The sequence below is a fragment of the Acromyrmex echinatior genome, chromosome 15, assembly GCF_024713525.1.
Source record: "Acromyrmex echinatior isolate Ae372 chromosome 15, ASM2471352v2, whole genome shotgun sequence".
Lineage (NCBI taxonomy): Eukaryota > Metazoa > Arthropoda > Insecta > Hymenoptera > Formicidae > Acromyrmex > Acromyrmex echinatior.
Window position 1 is genome coordinate 7,121,790 of NC_141866.1, and position 20,539 is coordinate 7,142,328.

A 20,539-nucleotide genomic window follows, 5' to 3' on the forward strand; every position below is an offset into this window, starting at 1 on the left:
AATTTATTTTGGTCTATAAGTAATATTTCATAAATAAAAGTTTCGTTTAATCATAAGAAGAATAAAAAAAAAGTCATCAGAATAAGATATCAGAGTGAAATAATTATAACATATGTTATTCTGCTTCGAAAAATGAAAAATGCAACCATTGTAATATTGTAATTACATTGATAATTATCATTACTAGTATATTTTACATAAAACGTTGTTTAAATATTTTTATGCATATATGTATCATTTAACTACATATTTAAATACAAGAATATATTTTCACATAATTACTGAAATAACGTTTTTAAAATTTTTTTTTCAAGTTAATAGATTAAGATATAAAGGTGCATTTTAAAATAAATTATCATACATATTATTAATAATATAATCAATTGATTATGAATATTTTACCCAAGTAAAACAGCAACGCTTACAGCAACGCTTGTGTAAAGCACTAAAAAACGATTATATGCACTTTTTTAACGCTTTGTAAGCGCTGTGTGTTTAATATCGTTTTAAATATTATCATAATAAGACATATAATCATTTCATCGATTATATTATTAATATGTGGTATGAGAATTTCTTTTAAAATGCAATTCATTTTAGATTAAAATAATAGATGCAAGAATAGATTTAAAACGCTCTTAATCAGGTCACAAATATCTTTTGACCTCGAGATATATACCGCACAATATTATTTCATGGGATGAGCTTTTGAGATTACACTTGAAATCAGACTTTAAGATGATATTGAATGCAAAATCGCATATGAATATACTGTCTTTAACTTACAATTAGTACAATTTTAGACTATAAAAATATAGAAAAAAATATCTAATCTTTTTGATGCTTGACAATATATTTAAAGCCTATCAAAATGGGTAACATACAGGACGCCTCTTTTGTGAGTACATTCACCCGAAACTATCCCTGCAGTACGCATGTCATGCATCCGTCAAAAGTCGACTGTCCATCGATATATAGATTTTATTGTCGACATAACTTGACTTCAACGGTGGTGTACTCCAACTTGTTCTTTGCAGTCAAACTATATTTTTCATCTATTTTCTCTTTTTTCTGCATATCTAATCCTATGTATCGGTTTCTTTTTAAGTCAGACTGTAAGCATAATGCAATGCAGGGGCTGCAAGGATGCATACATCGCGCTGTCAAGCTCTTCACGCGCAAGCGCAATTTGCCAGGAAATGTCAAACAGACCAACTCTTTTCTTTCTCTCTTTCTCCCTCCTACTGTGCGTTAGATAATCATTTTCGTCGAATGAAACGCATCTCAAGCATGACGCCAAGCATGACGCCGGCCGAGGAGAATACGCCGTGCGATCGCGCTTGTTGATGCGATTTGCTACAACTCTCTTTTGTGAATCCTCCACCGTGTGTGTCGCATTGCATCGTGATTTCCGTGAGATTAACTCACAAACGACATAATGCCAATAAACGTACTCACGACTTCACCGGCCCATTGCTCCATAACGAGATACTTGGCAGCATGTCGCTTCTCCACAAATCGTAACTCCGTGCGTTGAGTCATATTCCATTGGCACTTACTAAGCAAACATCAACCGAATGCTCATTCGTTACGACGCTCACACATCAATTGTCAACGAAGCAGAAACTTCAACGAAGACAGAAGTATAATTATAATGCCTGTGTTACATTGCATGTAATTCCCAAAGTTGTAGAGTCCTAGATAAATTAGGTATGTAAAGGGAGAATACATATACATATCTGATTCTCTAGTTATTCATTTTACTATCTTTAACTTGTATAATAATTTGTTTCTGAAAACATATTTTTAACAATTAGATAGACGAAGTTGAAGTAATAAATTTCTATTCTATTCATTTAGATAAACGATAAGAACGGAGTGCAGAGATGGTACGTGTGATAACGGTACACAATTTCCTAGGGCAGAATGTCGCCCAAATCGAGGAGCCCACGGCGATGTGCACAGCAATCAACCAGGGACAAGAGATGCTCCTACTGGCATTGCCCACACATTGCGTGGAGGTATGGGAGCTGATGAATTCGGACGTTAAACTGCATACTATTTTCCCCACAGTGGATATGATCAATCAAATGGTACATTGCACTAAGGGAGATTATGTCGTGACGCTGGAATCAAAATATCTCAGAGATACTGCGAGCAATAATCATGCAAATAGAGCTACTTCTAATTTTGTAAGGATTTATGTAAATTGGGCTATAGCGAAGGATCAGAGTCAGCCAATGCGAGCCAGGATTGCCGGTCGGGTCACGCCGAGTTTAAATCGACCCTTGAACAGCTTAGAAATGATAGAGTTACCTCTGAGCGTGCAGCCTACATTGATTGCTTGCTGCCAGTGCACAGGAAACTTACTGATAGCCTCGGGAAATAGTGCCATTCTGCACGAGTTCAAGATTGAGACGCAACAAGTATCAAAGATAAAGTTTATAGATTTTGAGCCTAGACCATGGTCATTAGGATTCACGTTTATACCTACGCGCATGGAAATCATAGAGGATTTTATAGCAATCATGGATAATACAACTTTATCCGTTTTTCGTCTTACAAACTCAATGTACGAAGATATTGACCAACTTAGCTCTTTAACTTCCACTTCTTCTTCCGTCGACAAAACGTCTATATCCACAGATTCATCTCTTGTAGAAAATAGCAGTAGTCTTGGAAATGACGATGCATCACTGCAGGGAACAAATATAAAGCACAAAACTGTAGATCAAGATTGTCAATACGTGACATCTGAAAATAATGAGACGGTAATATCCAATGTAAAATCTAAGGATAAAAAATACAAGGGCACAGGAAGTACATGGTATAAGTCAGAAACAGGTGATTTCAATAAAAAGGCAAGTAATAATAAGAATTACATAGACTGGGAACATCTAATATACAATGAAAAAGATGAGATGCAAAGGCTAATTACGCAAGGAATTATTGATCCCTCTTCACAACCATTGACGGTGAATCTGCCGTTGATAAGTTTAGAAAGAGTTGGTCCAGGTCATGCTTTCAGTCCTTTTATATTAAATCCAGCGGACATAAGGATTTTTATTAAAACAACTTCACCTGATGTAGGCTGGTCTGAAAATTATATGATAAAAAATTTATTATGTCTAAAAATCAATGCTGGAAATAATAATGCCAAGGTAAACGGAATTTTAGAAATCTTCAAATGCATGGTGTTGAAGCCATTGTATATGAAGAAGGAATGTAACACCACTGGTGTTAAGAAGTCTATGTTGCGATCTGACAAGTATAGATACTTGCAAGGTATAAGTTGCTTTATTTGTACTACGCAAGAAGGATATTTGTATCACTTTGCCGCGGCAAGCAGTAGTTCTGTGGATGCGACGTGCCTGACCACTTATCCATTCACCGCACCTGTTCATCATGTGGCGCTGGAGCACACAGTACTTCATGCATTGACCGAGGCTGGTCTCGAGTCCTACACATTACGTCTTTCTCATCATATCGTGAAATTGTCAAATAATACAGATGGTACGAGAGTGACTTGTCCCAGTATGATCGAACCGATAAGTTTGATTGGTTTAAGACCGTTCTTAGGAATACAGAAATTGTTGCATACAAGGAATTATATAATTCTGTTGGCTAAAGCCGACAATTCATGGACAATGTACTCTTTGAATTTACCTAAATTCGAGAACGTATATTTCGATATATTGAATGCAGCAAGGAATCATAAATCCTCTAGTCCAAGCACTTATCGACATTTATTGGGAGAAGCACACGCCTTGATACGCTTAGCAAAGGATGTTTTCTATGATATGAATAACGAGGAATTCGACGATATGACACGCAAGAACGATCTCAAGTTAAAAAATCTCTACAATCAATCGTGCGCGTTGCTCGCGGATTACTACATACGATCGGAGAATGAATCGGATTGGGATTTATGTATTTCTTACTACAAAATGTCTGGGTTAAAGCCTTCAGAAGTATTATCCAGAAAATGCTGTCAGGACGCAGCAGGACTTTTGACGTTCTTGACGGATGCGCTTCTCACAATGAAAAGCGGATCCGAGGCGGACGCGCTTTTCCAAGGACAAAATATAATAGAAATCATCTGTAAGTTGGAGACAGAGGATTTGTTGAAATTGATCTTCGGCAGTTCTGTGTTAAGGGAGTACGCTACCGAGAAATTGATAAATCTTCTGCTAACACATGAAACCAGCGATATCGTTCAACTCGCCTTGACGCTTTTATATATTCAAGCAGACAAACAAGAACAAGCGGAGAAGGCGTTGGAACCAGTTTCCGTGCGATGTATCAAGCAGATTGTTTTGGAACGCTGGGAACTGCTGTTCGATGTAACTGTAATAAAAAAGAGGAGTCCTATGATCGCTACTTTCTCGGATTTTGCTGGTACTTTGATGCTCATAAAGAACACTACTTTCGCCGATATTCTGATACAGATAATAGAAGAAGAAGGTACGTTGTCATTACATCAAATCATACAGGTGTTCCTGGAGTATTTGCCATCACGAGTTGGAAGAGATGGACACAACGCAGCCACCACTTTGCAAGTTTTTCTCGAGAAGTATTTACATAATTATTTCAGTTCGAAATTCATGATGGAATGGCCAACTGTAAATAAAAATCAGATACGATCAGACTTTGCTCTTATTGAGGCATTCAAGCTATTAGTGCGATCATATTTAGGGAAATTAACTCAAACAAGAGTGTATAAAACGGATCCCAAAGAGGATCAGGAAGAAAATGATAAAGAATACTTTATGTTCGCGAAATATCGACCGAGTTATTTGAACAAAATGCCACCGTATGCCAAAGATTATCAAAAAATTTTAAGCATGAACGATTTTAAGGATATAACGAATTTTAGCAACACATCCGAAAACGAAAAAACTATACCTAAGGAATTGTTTAAGTTGCAATCCGTATTGTCATGCGAATTTCTGCCGATTGAATGTTTGCACGAAGTCAAGCAGTTTCTCGAAACGCAAAATATCGACGGAAATTTATCTCTCAAGACATTATGCATTCAGAATACGGAAGAAGTAACGATAATTCTGATGGACAGCTGTCCACAAACTGTAGTACAATATGCGAAGGTATTTTTAACATAGTAACATGAGATATCGAATTTTTATGTAAACGTTTTGCTATAAGATAATTTAAATCTTTTTGCCATGTTTCAGGATAAATATACGAAGGATACTGAGTGGAAGTTTCTTATTGAATTAACGCGGGACAAAATTGCCACTTCAACGATGGAACAGGAGTTACATCTCTTGTACACACAAATTATGAAAGGTAAGTCGAACATAATATGAACAATACTTTAAACAGAATATGCAATAGACAATATATAACACAACGATTTTTTCTAAATTTATAGAAATCCTAAATTATTTGCCGCATGCATTGCCTATGAAAAGTCTACATCGCATATTGCCAAGAGATGACATGGCAGCATTTCAAAGATGCACCGAAATGTGCAATCAAATTATGCATGCGGATCACGTAAAATCGTTGATAATGGAAACTGGACAACAACTTTTGACAACTCTAAAGTTGTGAATATAAGGTTCCATTAAATATCATTTATTAGCTAATTTCTAGACAAGGAAGTGATAATACTAAGGAATTACGAATATAAATTCTGATATATCACGTTTTAACAATATTGCAGAAAATTACTTTGTGTGCACTTATACTCGCAGATTAACCATTTCTACAAACATTTCAGACATATGTTCCTGATTAATGCAGTCATGTAAACTGATGTTCGTTAGTTAATAGTTGTGCCGATGCACGCATTTTTAACAATCAATAACTTTCATCAATTATTAAATGAAATTCGAAAAGAGATATTATAAATAGAATTCATCTATAATTAACTGTTGAATCGTTCTATATAGATATATTATATTATAACTAAAAATGTAAAGTCTGTCCCAGAGCAAAAGTAATAATACTTAAGCTTACATAAAGCTTTATCTAAAATAACGAATGTATACGAAATTAGAAATTTGGAGTGCATTACATCCATAAAAATATTTAAGTATAATTAATTAATGATTGTATTTACAAATAATTATACAATGTTTGAATGCTCTACATAGATCATACCAAGATTTTTTTAGTGTTTAATTATCAATCGAATTCGTTCTGCTCTGGAACAGAAGGTATGTCTTTAGTGAAATGAATTTTACTAAAATAGTTTTTATCAAATCTGTTGATACTAACGAGTAGTTTTACGTAATCAATTTTTGAGTGTTACAAAATATGTAACTTTGATGTGCCTTTAGCAATGATTTCTCTTTATTATAAATCTAATTATGTTAGAATGATTAATAATATTTATAATTCATCATAAAAAATAAATACATAATAACCTCTCAGTTGCATTTTTATCTTATATATCTTATCCATGATTTTCTATTCCTGACAAAGTAATCAATAATAACTATTAGAACTATTAATAAAAGAAGAAATATAAAATTCTATATTTTTATTAATGTTGTAATAATAACTCATAAAATATAGTTTCAGTATATATACTCATAGAATAATACTAAAAGGTTGCAACTTTCTTTTTGATGGGTTTCAGAATGCAACCTACTCACCACTTAATAGATCCATAAGAATCAATCGGTTGGTGAATAGATTGCCTTTTGAAATTAATCTATTAAAAAAGAAGTTAAAACTTTTCAGTCCATGAGTGTACATAAAATTTTAAATAACAATTTTATAAGTATCAAAATCAAGAGAGAGTTTAAAATTAGATTTCAAAATTGGAATAGAATAGCAAGATTTAAATTTGAGTAATTGGAATATTTTCAATAGAAATCAATTTAAAATATACACTTACATCTACTTTTTATAAAAACAAAAATAGATATTAGAAGTGTAAGATATTGACAAGTCCTTACAGTTAGTATAATAGATTACCCTGAAATATTATTCATTTGTTATTCATAAATCTTATTTAACGTTAACAATAAATGAATTATTTGTCCCAGTTTTATATTTCTTATATATGTATATACAGAATATCAAAGTTAGAGAGCCAGTACATATAAAAATGCAATAACTCAACAATATCTTAAATGTCATCTATTTGTATGTACATTTTTTTGTTTAATTAGAATATCTTAGAATTTAATTAAATGCTAGAGTATATCGAAGACATTCTATTATTTGTTGAATACCTATGTAATTCCGAATGTATTTCTAAATAGTCCATATAAAAATGAACTATTGTATAAACCCTGATAGTATTTGCGTCCGTTTACATTATTCCAAATTCCTTGTTTAGTCTTGGTAAATCTCTAGAAGAATATATTATGGATATTTTAAATACGTGAGTAATTGTTATAATGCTTTTATAGGCGCAATCTATATATATATCTATATATTAGGTGTTGGAATTAATTCGTAGCGTTTTACAAGTGATGGGAAGTACTTTCATTAATGTATTTTTTAATGCTCATGTGAAATAAATAACATTCTTTCATTAAAAACGCTACGAATTAATTCCAACACCTAATATATAGCTACAAAATATTGTGTAAAATCGTATTAAAAGAAAAATATAAATAATTGCTTGTATTTAAATACATGCAAAGCAAAATTGAACAAAGAATTTTTTTCTGTGTAAAATGTTACCTGCTTTCTACGGCTTCCATTAAATCATATTTACGCATCAATGATATAACTAATCTTAACGTTGACCATATTGTATTCGACATTGCTTTAGGAGGTACACTATTAGCTTGTGGACCTCTTCCAGCAGCTTGTTGGTTCAATGCTGTCAAAAGGTGCTCACCTGCCTCCCTTTAACATAGTATATAATTTTAATATAATAATTTCATTGATACATTATTTTTTTGTAACTTGAGAATTATTTATATTTATCTATACTTACTGATACGCTGCAAGATTAACGCAAGATATGCCGAGATTGTAACGTGCTCTAATAAATCCAGGTGATAATTCTAAGGCACGATGATACGCATTTACAGCTTCTTCTGATCGTTGACCATTAGCTAGAGTAGCTCCCAATCTATTCCACAATCTGGAATCCTTTCGGGAATATTCAAATATGCGTATTAGTTTCATTTATCACAACAGAAATAAATTTTACTTACATCGGGACGCACGTGCAACGCTGTTTGAAAACAATCCACAGCTTTGTTGTAATCATTCGATAAATTGAACAATATACCTAATCCACACTGTACGTCCGCATCAATTTCATCTCGAGGATTCATTCTTGCGGCTTGAATATATAGATCTTTGACTTCATCATATATTTTGCTACAATGAAATAACATGTAAAAAAATGTTCTAAAATTAAAATGACTTTTGACTTACTCGTATAATAAAGTAGACACATTGAAATTCGGATGTTCATCTTTTTTAATATTAGATTCTGAACTTGCAAGATGTTTGTATTTTTCATTCTTTAATAACCATTCCTTTAGTGTTAGGCAGGCTTGCTTTTGATAAGACTCGTTTGCATAGGAAGCTGCTAATGTCATGAGAGCAACGCTGTTCGATGGATCCAAACACAGACAACGATTTAAAGCAGAGATGGCCAAAGGATCCTGCTCATTTTCAGCTTGTGTTTTGCCAAGAAGTAGCCAGGCTTCAATGTTATTTTCATCCTGTTGAACGGCAGCTTCAAAACATAGTACAGCACTTGGTAAATCACCTGCCTCTAGTCGTTTCTTGCCTTCTGCCAAAGCATTTGGCAAATCTTTCATAGGATTTGTCTCAGAGAAATCATATTCCTTATTAAATGGATCATAATATGTGTCGAATTCTGATACCCACGGGTGCGTATAGGAGTTTCCATCTGCAGAGATCTTGTCCCATTCTTCTTGAAATCGTTTCCATAATGATTCCATATTATTTCCTAAAATGTTAATTATTCTTATATTAATCAGAGTCATTGTAATTAAAGACACACATGCTTAGTTCCAAAAAAAGAAATTAAAATATTACCTGCAACAGGATTTTCCTTTACAAATTCGTCTATCCATGTACCTGCAAATTCTAATTCTTCTTCTACTTTATTCAAAACTGTATTGTCATTGAGATTAGTTGCATCATTTTCTATAAATTGTTCTATCCATTCCTCGCTTGTACCATCCAAGTTGATTGCTGCTTGATTGCTTTCTATAGGAATATCACCTTCTCGTTCCATGAATTTCATAAACCTTGAGTATGCCAATTTTGGCTCTTCATCTTCTTTAATTTGAGCAATATCATTTTTATTAGTAATGTTCTGTACAGCATCCGTCTTATATTCCAGAAAATCTTCTGCCCATTTTGGATCTAATCCAAATTCATTTATCTCATAATTTGTACCTTCTTCCTCTTGAACAGGCAAAATAGATGCACTCCATATATCGTCTGCATGAAGTTCCTAATTGAATTCATTTGCAATAATTATCTTGTATTAAATCTAAAAATAAGTACAATTCTACACAGATAAATTAAATAATAAAATTACATCTAGAGATTTAGTAAGATAAGGATTTCCCCAAGCTGCATTTAAATCATTCTGTAATTCCGTTATGCTTTCAGGTCCAGTTTCTGAATGAAGATCTGAATGAATCTGATCCCTTATTTCCTGTAATAGATTATTCATTCAAAACATCTGCAGGCAAGCAGATTTCTCCAAGAATTGTAGGATAATTAATTTGCAATAATGAAATATTTTACAATATTAGAAATAAGTATAATTGTATAGAGATAAATTTAATAAAATTACGTCTGATGTAAGAGATGTAAGATAAGGATTTCCCCAAGCTGCATTTAAATCATTCTGTAATTCCGTTATGTTCTCAGGTCCAGTTTCTGAATGAAGACCTGAATGAATCTGATCCCTTATTTTCTGTAATAGATTATTCATTCAAAACATCTGCAGGCAAGCAGATTTCTCCAAGAATTGTAGGATAATTAATTTGCAATAATGAAATATTTTACAATATTAGAAATAAGTATAATTGTACAGAGATAAATTTAATAAAATTACGTCTGATGTAAGAGATGTAAGATAAGGTCCCCAAGCTTTGTCCAAGTCATTCTTTAATTCCCTTATGATCTCAGGTCCAGTTTTGGGAGGATGAATACTCTGATCTATTTCCCTCATTTCTTGTAATAGATTATCCATTCGAAATGTCTGTGGGCAGGCAGGTTCCTCTAAAAATTGTTGGACCAATTGATCTGCGTCCGGTGTTTGGAACGTTTCTGACGAACTAAACGGTCGATGAATTCCTTCTTCCTTGAAGCCATGATCTCGCACATAATGTGATGCCAAATGTATCAGAGAGCTGGAACCTCCACAATCTCCTTCTACTAATTCACGAAATGCCATCGTTTTATATTGTTATTGGATTCCTGTATTGAAAAAATTTTCTATTTTATTTTCTTATATATTTTTATATAGACATCTGCTATATTATTTACATTAAATATTAAGTATATGAGTTCAATAATAGATACTAAAGCCTAATCTACAGTGCTCTTTGCTTATTGCTTTTTATCTCTTGTCATATTCTCTTTTTGCGACTGTTTTAATAACAATCATATTTCTTGTTACATCATATGTTTCTTGTTTCTTTCGAAATTCACTTTTATCTTGACGGAAAACGAAGAAACAGAATAAGAGAAAAGGTAAAAGGTAAAAGGTAAAAAATGGTAAAATGCAAGAAATATTGAACATATGAAACGTGTTTTTATCTAAAAATTGAATCAAAGAGATAAATATTTTAGATGCACAAAATTTAATGTAAAATCATAGAAAGCTGTAGACAGAAGTCAATGTATCATACGCGTAAAGCATAGATAGGCAATTGCAAAGATTTTAATCTCGTATTATGTAGAATAAATTGTTCAAAGACAAGAAGGACAAGAAGATAGCTGCGATTGAGCGTTCAGAATCTGAAGTTGGCGTACGATCGTCAAAAAGAAATCTCATCGCGTGAAGTTTGATGACGTTAGTCAGCTAATTCTGTCGGTGCCGTTTCGCTCGCGAGTCGCGTAAAAACAACGATCAACGGAACCACCTCGGTATTTCCTCGTCGCTTTCGTCCGTTCCGTCCTTGTTGTGACACTCAGCGTTATCGTGACGTGTTTTCTCAGAACATTACAGAGCAGCAAGATTTTGGCGATCGAGACTTTGCACTGGAACAATTGGAGAAGGGGAAAAGTACGAAGAGGACTGAACTCTCGCCGATCGAACGCGCGCAGTAGATCGGTGAGTAGAAGGAGAAAGAGAGAGACAGCGAGAAAAGAGATGTAAACCGAGAAACTTGAAAAACGGAAAACATACATTTTTCCCTTTTCCGATAGGACACTGATTAGAAAAATATATTAATCTGCTTTAGTAATGAATTCAGAGCAATATGTTATTTATTTCGTCCGTTATTTCAATAATCTGCGCCTTCTGCACCTTGAGAGAAATGCATATTTGTGGCCGCGGCAAGTGAATGGTGTGTTCGAGGAGACTATTAGTGCTATTCTATTATTCTATCTTCGTTGTTTATTAGACGTAAAACAAGGATAGAATGACACAATAGCGCTAATAGCGCTAATAGCGTCTCCCCGAACACACCTGAAGTGATGCTAGGCGTGCAGCTCGGAGTTGCTGGACGCTGATTGGTTCGCTGCTTCGGCCATGTTGAATTCCTTCGATTATCGAAATTTTGAACTGCGATATTGCGATTCTCGAACTTGTTATTCAGTTGTTTGTTGCGGGATACATCGAAGTCGGAAGGCGGGAGGACATTTCGTATTTCTCGTGGTAATTATTGTCCGAAAAAAGGGGACTCGTAGACGCAAATAGTGATCGCGAGTGTTTTGTAAAACGTCGTTCGATCGTCGTGATGTATAAAACATTGATTGCGATTGCTGTTGTGTGCTAATAATACCGAGCTAATGGCGAGGATCTCGGAGAAGCAGTTTTTGGTGGGTTGGGAATCTGGATTGTTCTCTACGCTTATTCTCATCACTTTCTCGACCAGGTACATCGACAGCACGATGAAAACTCGAGTATTACCAGGTACATGTATATAATCTGTAAAATTGGCTGCGTTGTTGATGATTGTCATCCATGTCTCTGATGAATTGTACAGTGTTGGCGCGCTAAAAATTTATTATATGGCTGCTTTCATTTAGGTACCTTTTCATGCTGATGCTCGATGTTCTTTTTCGGCGTCAAAATAAGTCATGTAATAGAAATTGACGAATATCAAGCATCAATTTTGATTACATCTATTTTGACGCTGAAAATGAGCGTCAGCATGAAAAGACTTTTGGCTGCTCACGCGCTGTCGGCTTCATTTTATCATTTTTTTCTTCCATATGTAATAAAGATAGAATTAATAGTGAATTCGGTTACTTGCTGCACACTAGATCAGTGCATACTAAAAGGTGTTATACAGGATGATCCATTAAATCGAACAAAAATATCTCACTTATTTTTGATATAAAAAAATGTTTCAAATGAATGAACGGTTTCAAGGGGGACATATTTTGGTCAATTTGCTTTTATTCTAAGTGGAGGCGCCAAAAGATATGAAGGTCACCTCCACTTTTTAAAATGGAATTGTATAATTTTTTTATATACTATGATTCCTTTAATTAATCTGCATATAAAAATAATTAAGATAGAGATATCAAGAAAACCAATAGTTTACGAGATATTTTATACTTTATTCCGGCACATATTGACATAAAATATTAAATAATTCGTAAACTATTAATTTTTTAATAATTGTCAAAGGGTCCTCTACATAGAAGTCGTAGACGGTCGTGGAGTCTTAAGTCGTAGAAAACTGACCAATTCTAATCGAGTATTCTTCTTATATTCGATTGTGATTGGTTGGTTTCTTACGACTTAAGATTCCATGACCTATAGACCCTTAATACTTTAATGAAAAGAATAATGAAATGAATCAGTTGATGGAAAGGAAACACATAAATGCTTATTTAAAAAATTATCGATTTTGCATAAAATTTGTTTAAAGCAATTTGTTTTCTTTACACCAATTTATTCATCTTTTATTCTTTTCATTAAAGTATTAATGAAAATTACGATTATAAAAAAATTAATAGTTTATGAATTATTTAATATTTTTATTTATGTCAATATGTATCGGAATAAAGTATAAAATATCTCAAAATTATTGGTTTTTTGATACCTCTACCTATCTAAAGGCTAATTCTATAATGTATTCTTTGTTTCTTGCTGTTTGTCTCTGTCTCTTGCCTTTTTGATCAATAAGACAAGAAACAAACAGCAAGAAACAGAAAACAAAAAGCACATTATAGAATTAGTCTAATCCTTTTTTATATGCAGAATAGTAAAAGGAATCATATTGTGTAAAAAAATTGTACAATTCTATTTAAAAAAGTGGAGGTGATCTCCATATTTTTTTGATGTCTCCACCTAGAATAAAAGCAAATTGACTAAAATACATCCCTCTCGAAATCGTTCCACTTTGGTTTAAACATTTTTTACATCATCAAAAATAAGTGAGATATTTGATATTTCAGAATCGATTTAAGTGGACCATCCTGTATGCATGAAATTGGCAAAATTCAAATGTAAAAGTATATAAATATTTTAAATGATTGACTATCTACTAATGATATTATTACATTATTTAACAAAATATATATGTATCAATTAATTGTCGAAGTTGATTATATTGTATAATTACTGTATATTAAGATATTTTATTAGGTGTTGGAATTAATTCGTAGCGTTTTTAATGAAAGAATGTTATTTATTTCACATGAGCATTAAAAAATACATTAATGAAAGTACTTCCCATCACTTGTAAAACGCTACGAATTAATTCCAACACCTAATATATAAAGCAGCTTTTAATATATGTCCTGATTCAGTAATCGAATTCACTAATGCTTGTTTCCACCAATGTAGATTAACTTTAATTTCGGTTCAACTTACTCTTCATCTTTTTTTAATTTTTAGAACTAGAAAAGGATGAAGAGTAAGTTGAACTGAGATTAAAGTTAATCTATATTGGTGGAAATGGGCATAAAAGTTTAAAGCGTGTGATCAAACTGAACGCAGATGTATGATCAACGATGAAATACCCTCGCCAATATGGTGAAAAGTAGAATCTATCGAATCAAAGTAATAGATGGTAACTGGAAGATACATATATGGTTATCTGTCGAAGATATGTCGATAAATATTAATCGTCGGTAAATATGAAAAACATTAATGGTAAAGACTTTTTACTATTACTCGAATAAAACGCGTCATATAAAGATATTTACACAAATTATGCTATATCACGTTTTATACTACATATATATATTTTTATACATTATTTTTATTATTTTCTAGTTTGCAAAATTAAAAATTTATTATTTTTAAATTTATTATTTTCTAGTTTGCATTTTGTTTGGGAAGAAATTTGAATTGATTAAAAAATACTATATATATAATTATATTTTATATAATTATGTATAAAACATTTTTTCTCGGGTAGATAACGAGAAATAATATTTTTTGGAAAATTGAATTAAAAATTGATAGTCGTATTAAATATATGATGATTGTGATTACTTATATAATAAATGTATAATTAATAATAATTTTTGTAATTAAATGTAGACGTTGTCCGATATAATAAAGCAAAATCTTCTCAAAGGAAAAAATTATATTGTTTTCCTTATTATCTAATAATATGAGTAAGCAGGTATTCTACAATTTACTGAAATTAATAATTGCGTGTATTATCAGCACTCTTTGAAACTAATGGATCAATTCTAAGTAGAATCGTAAGGCTCGTAATTTGATCTCATAAGATTTATAAGAACTTATGATTGATGTTTCTAATTTTATGTGTATATGTACCATGTACGATAATTCGTAAATATCCAATGATTTCTCGTAAATCTTACGGCTAGCAAGAAGCTATCTGCAAAGATATTGTATAAAGTTATAAGCATTTGTAAATTCTTACAAGTTTTAGAGAATATGTTACGAACTTTAGAATTTAGACATTATAAGTCTTTCTCACATTGTAGTTTAATATATTAGCTGGTGGATATTTTGCTTTCGCCTAATGGTAATTTATGGTGATTTAGGATATTTAAGTAAAATTTAATAATTTTATAGATATAAATATCTATATATCTATATATCTATATAATAGATTATATATATATAATAATAGATAAATTAAAACGGTAAAATAATGTTCAAAAAGTTATGACATTTTAAAATAGTGATAATAGAAAAGCGAATATGATAGAATAATGCAATAGGGGGGTTTTGAGAATAGAAATCTATAATACTTGTACAAGCATAAAAATATTTATCGCAGAAAGTGCGCATATTATTTGTTAATTATTAGGTGTTGGAATTAATTCGTAGCGTTTTTTAATGAAAGAATGTTATTTATTTCACATGAGCATTAAAAAATACATTAATGAAAGTACTTCCCATCACTTGTAAAACGCTACGAATTAATTCCAACACCTAATAGATATTTTTGTATTTCAGATTGTAGATCCGGAAAAAATGTTATATGACGGATAGATTATATATTTATATATAATTATATTATATATAAAATATGTCAATTTTATATATAATTATATATAATTGTATATGAAACATTTTTCCCGAGTATATATGGTGTTGTTAGATAGATTGTTGATTTCTTAACAATTATTTAACAATGCATGTAAACGTAAATTAATTAAAAATACAAATATATCAACGTAGTAAACTATTATATAATTGTGTACATGTGCTCTAGCACCATATATTTATAAACATGCAAGAACAATTATTGCATTCTGATTATATAAAACTACTATGTCATTCTTTTTTTATGTATTTATCAGATAAGAATATTATAAACATTGACGTAATATCTAGATTGTGCATTCTTACTAAGTTGTTATATAATTTAGAAAGAGAGAGAGGTAATTAGATACATATTGCGCTCTCTCTCTCTCTCTCTCTCTCTCTCTCTCACTCAAATATGGCGATAATTACATAAAAATTAAATTGCTCTTTTTATTGCTTTCTTTATTGCGCTTCCCACTCAAAGCGAATTAAAGAGAGATACTAATAAGATTTAATTGCGATCTCTTTCTAACAGATTGAAGATACTAAGACCAATTAAGACAGAGAACGCAGTCCACATCTATTACATTTATTAGAAAATCTAGCATAATTTATATCAGAAAATATTAATGGTTACAATTTTTATGAAATGAAGCTGAAACCATTGTACTTTTACATTTTATTTCATAACGTAATACAAAAATTGATTATGCTATATAATGATAGTATTCGGAAATTTTTCTCTTTTTTGAAGAGATCTTTCGAAATATAAAAAAATTAATAATGTTGTAAACAATAATATTTTATTTAAACAATTAATATTTTTGGTTCTTTCCGTACTTTCCTTGTTAGTTATTTCAGCGTTTTTCTTGTTGATACTTTGTGACAAAAGCCTTCCATTGTTCAGGTTTATTTTTTTTATACCAATCCTGTATTAAATTCATCATTTCTTTTTGTCTTTCGGTACATTTCTCACATTTAGATCGAAAAGCTTCTACAATAATCTCTGAAATCAATAAAAAAAAAATTTTTAACCGAATTCTTGACATGTCATATTAAAAAAGTCACTGTCAGATTGTTAAAATATCAGAGTGATACACATTATTATTTTGAGCAGTATATGTCATAAATAGCAATGAGATGCAAAAAAAATTACAATGAGATGCAATTTTTATTATATTTGTATAACAATATCATAATGATATCATACTTAGCAAAATCCTCAAGTAGAACATCAGTCATTATGACATCAAAATGATACCAAAATAATAATTAAAAGTCACTTTTCAATCATTTACGATTTATTATAACATCAGTTTAATGTCAAGATGATTTGTTGTTTTGCTTGATTGAACATTCGCACGTCACTACTTTATTGTAATTTTGTAATATTTTATTGTAATATTGTAACTTTTTTTGCTATAGAGATTTTAACCTTTAGATTCTCTTATTCTCGCTTCTGTTAGCAAAATTTTGCGCGTCACATATATCGGTAAAATACATGCTGCATGCGCCTGTCGTTTCAATTGTTACTGTTATTTCACTTTTTAATCGTAGAATTAACTAGAAGTTGAAACTAAGTAAAATTATGATTGAAAACCATCTCATTACAATGTAATTCTTTAATAGAAGTGTAAAAAACGAATGATCCCATAATGACAAGTGGAGAAAAAATAAAGGGGAGAAAAGGTTAATTTATAATAAACATAAAATTCTCTTTTTCCCCTTTCCTTCCGTCTTTTCTTCTTTCTTTCTTTCTTTTTTATAACAAACTTTTTTACAATTAATAAGTATGAATATAAAATTGAAATTGAAGCAAAGAATATTTAGTGAATCAATTGCAAAAAATGATTTTACAAAAAATAATATTGAACATTTTCTCCATCATATTTTTAAGAAATGAGAATATTTATTATGAAATCAATGATACAAAATATTTTGATGGTTTCAAATTATATTATATATAATATTCCTTTTGCATATCTATTAATCTATTTCTACATCTAATATACGTTACATTTAAATAATACAATCTTTGAACAATATTTAGGGTTCGGGGGGGATGTTATTAGCATTATTTGTATTCTATCCTCGTTTTATATGGAATGAAAATTAAAAGTAAAGTGACACAAATAGCACTAAATAGCGTCTCTCTGATGCACTTTTAGTGTCAGTTATTAAGAAAAACTTAAAGTATGTTAATATTTCAATTCTCGCAATTTTCAAATTTCTTAATTACATATCTTTTTGATTGAGTATATTTTCCCAAGTGAAAATATGTTCTTTCGAAATTAACTGCGAAATACTATTTTGGTTATTTTTTTGCCAGAAGTTTCTTACTTATACAATCATAAATTATTCTGTAACTACATGTATATTGTTGAGGAATATTTAATTTCTAATTGATTACTCTTTCACCTGGAGGTGATCATGACGGATTGATCATCTAGAAGATCCCAAAAAGGTATGAGACTTTATATTCCTAAAGTCTTTTTTTAAAAATGGGATTTAAACTGTCCAAAATTTAAAATATTCTTTTTGCACTTTCAACCGCGTGTTGTTCCTTGGATGTCAGCCTTTGCGATTTTTTTAAATATGTTAAAATAAAAACTTTAAAAATCCTGCATTCCATATTCTATAATGTTTAAAGTATGTTCAGTAATTTATGTGATTTTAAAGAAATAAAGCTGTAAATATGGCAATCAATTAAAATATTGGGATTATTTTGCCCTCTGTGTGACCAACGTAAAATTTTCAAGAGATGTGACTACGAAGGGTTAAAGAGTCTATGAGTTAAAGAGTCTCGTGAAAATTTGTTCGTTGAAATCATGTATGTATACCTTTAAAGAATTTTGCATCTGCCGTTATGCATGGCGCCTTTTCCATAAAACAATTATAGTATTGATCTCGCAATCTATTATTTTGAAGAATATTTTCTGCGTTAACTTTGTCATACCGATCGGAGTACAATTCTTGCGCTAAAACACAAATCAGTGTAATAACAATGATCGTCACGACGTAGTTTAATCGAGCCATCGTTTCTTCTGTTTTCACATTAACTTATGAGATACTGATTGAATGTGCATTTTATTTATACATTTAGCACTAGATAAAAAATTATCATATGTAAGATAATGAATACACATGGTATTATAAACAGAATGTATCTGATTATAAATAAAAAAATGAGCTGTGGTTATTTCTAAGTAATCAATGCACTGATCTCGCAATCTATTATTTTGAAGGATATCTTCTGCGACAACTTTGTCATACCGATCCGGAATACAAACATTTGCATTCGAATACATATGGCTAATTAACAATACAGTATGTATATGTTTTCATAAAGTTTCTACATAAAATTTTCCAAGCACTCGTAATTCTCATAAATGAGCTAGTATAATAAATGAAATATACCTATAGCATAACATTTTTTCTGATTACATAAATGAAAAAAGTATAATATTAATTTCCTGGAGACAATTTTGCACTTATCAGGATTGCCACAGAAAACCGGGAAAAGTTAGGGAAATAAAAATTGATCAAGGAAACTGGGAAAAGTCAGGACTCTTTGAAGGACTCTTCTTAATCTTCTCTATTTCTCCTTTACACGTTTTATGTATAAAGCGTCTCCCTTCTATAGCATTTTTTCCGTCTCGGTTATCTTAATTCCTTTCCTTTTGATAATCTTTTTTAATTTTTCGCTAATCATTTAATATTTCTGTTGCAACTTCTTTACGGCACGTGCAAAGGACATTGCATTTTTTTCGGAATTTTTTCTTGGGTTTGAATTGAAATTTACTTACATATGCGCGGGATATGGTCCGATATGTGAGATCATTGCAATACGTGCCCAATTCTTGCCACGTTTACCATCGAGCTTGTCTCGTGAGATTAGCATCTAGCAAGCCGATAAGTCGATTAACGCCGATTAATCACGGTTAACGCACGAGAGATGCGAGCAAATATATACCGCCCCAGAAAATGGATTGTCTCGCGTTACGTCTATCAGCCATGTGATTTACGCACTTGGTGTGACACAAACTATTGTGGTTCGCAGAGTATTGTGGTTATAAAGGTTTCGTCGACGTTAGACACGCGTTAAACGTGATACGAGAAGCCGGTCGTATTCGCAACGATCTCATTATCAGTCGCGTTGATGTAGTAAATTATCACTTCGCGCAATATGCACTGTCTCTTGCATGTGCCATAAAGAAGATGCAGTGATTCACGAGATGATAAGATTTATCCGAAGAGATGAAGATGCGAAAAATTTACTACAGGAGGAAAATTGAAGAAGAAAGTTATAATAGGGAAATCAAAAGCTAGTTCTTAACGCCTATAGAATAGGAAAAAGAATAACGTTGGAATGATTATTTATTTTTAACGATCGTGCATTTTAAACATTTTCGAAGATTTTTCTCAATTTTTCCTTCACACGTTACGTTTGGAGGCTTCTTACCGCATTTTTTCTGTCTGGGCTATCTTAATTTCTTTCTTTTTGATAATCTTCTTTAATTCTTCGTTAATTATTTAATATTTCTGTTGCAGTTTCTTTACGGCACGTGCAAGCTGTATTATTTATTAATTAGGTATTATGTACTCTAGCTCGAGTTTTAGACAAATGATTAATTTCTTTAAATTTAGCAGTACACATAAATTAAATAAAAGTACAAACAATCTAAATTATAAATATTACATTAATATAATAAACTGTTATGTACAGGGTGGGTTTTAAATATCTAATGGTTTTCAAAATGAAATAGCAATACGATTGATACGACATATAAATAAATTTAAATAATAATTTCTTTTTATATAACAATAAGAAATAGAATATCATTTGAATATATTTGAGTATATTTTAATATGACTGATTGTGAGAGAATTTAGCAGAAACAGCTGTTCAATAAG

General features: G+C 31.3%; 3 protein-coding genes across 5 annotated transcripts; 1 reads left to right on the top strand and 2 right to left on the bottom strand.

Moving 5' to 3' along the window:
* The first annotated feature begins 282 nt into the window (after positions 1-282).
* On the top strand, positions 283-6,398 carry LOC105147020 (Hermansky-Pudlak syndrome 3 protein-like protein). 2 transcript variants are annotated; one of them, XM_087414108.1, is made up of 5 exons: positions 283-1,710; positions 1,861-5,105; positions 5,193-5,307; positions 5,393-5,581; positions 5,744-6,398. In XM_087414108.1, the coding sequence occupies exons 2-4, from the start codon at positions 1,887-1,889 to the stop codon at positions 5,572-5,574; spliced, it is 3,516 nt and encodes a 1,171-aa protein (XP_087270234.1). In that variant the 5' UTR covers positions 283-1,710; positions 1,861-1,886; the 3' UTR covers positions 5,575-5,581; positions 5,744-6,398. The 2 variants fall into 2 exon arrangements, with proteins under 2 accessions (XP_087270234.1, XP_011056036.2); XM_011057734.2 differs by having other exon boundaries at positions 294-1,643; positions 5,393-6,398.
* A 608-nt stretch (positions 6,399-7,006) lies between these two features.
* Pex5 (peroxisomal biogenesis factor 5) lies at positions 7,007-11,266 on the bottom strand. 2 transcript variants are annotated; one of them, XM_087414109.1, is made up of 10 exons: positions 10,966-11,266; positions 10,043-10,407; positions 9,779-9,901; positions 9,518-9,637; positions 9,007-9,430; positions 8,374-8,917; positions 8,148-8,316; positions 7,925-8,082; positions 7,666-7,833; positions 7,007-7,328 (listed from the first exon to the last, which is right to left on the bottom strand). In XM_087414109.1, the coding sequence occupies exons 2-10, from the start codon at positions 10,382-10,384 to the stop codon at positions 7,289-7,291; spliced, it is 2,088 nt and encodes a 695-aa protein (XP_087270235.1). In that variant the 5' UTR covers positions 10,385-10,407; positions 10,966-11,266; the 3' UTR covers positions 7,007-7,288. The 2 variants fall into 2 exon arrangements, with proteins under 2 accessions (XP_087270235.1, XP_011056033.1); XM_011057731.2 differs by having other exon boundaries at positions 11,076-11,265.
* A 5,023-nt stretch (positions 11,267-16,289) lies between these two features.
* On the bottom strand, positions 16,290-18,701 carry LOC105147035 (ejaculatory bulb-specific protein 3-like). The gene is made up of 2 exons (XM_011057759.2): positions 18,466-18,701; positions 16,290-16,631 (listed from the first exon to the last, which is right to left on the bottom strand). Exons 1-2 carry the CDS (start codon positions 18,659-18,661, stop codon positions 16,483-16,485), a joined length of 345 nt encoding a protein of 114 aa, XP_011056061.2. The 5' UTR covers positions 18,662-18,701; the 3' UTR covers positions 16,290-16,482.
* Between the last annotated feature and the right edge of the window lie 1,838 nt (positions 18,702-20,539).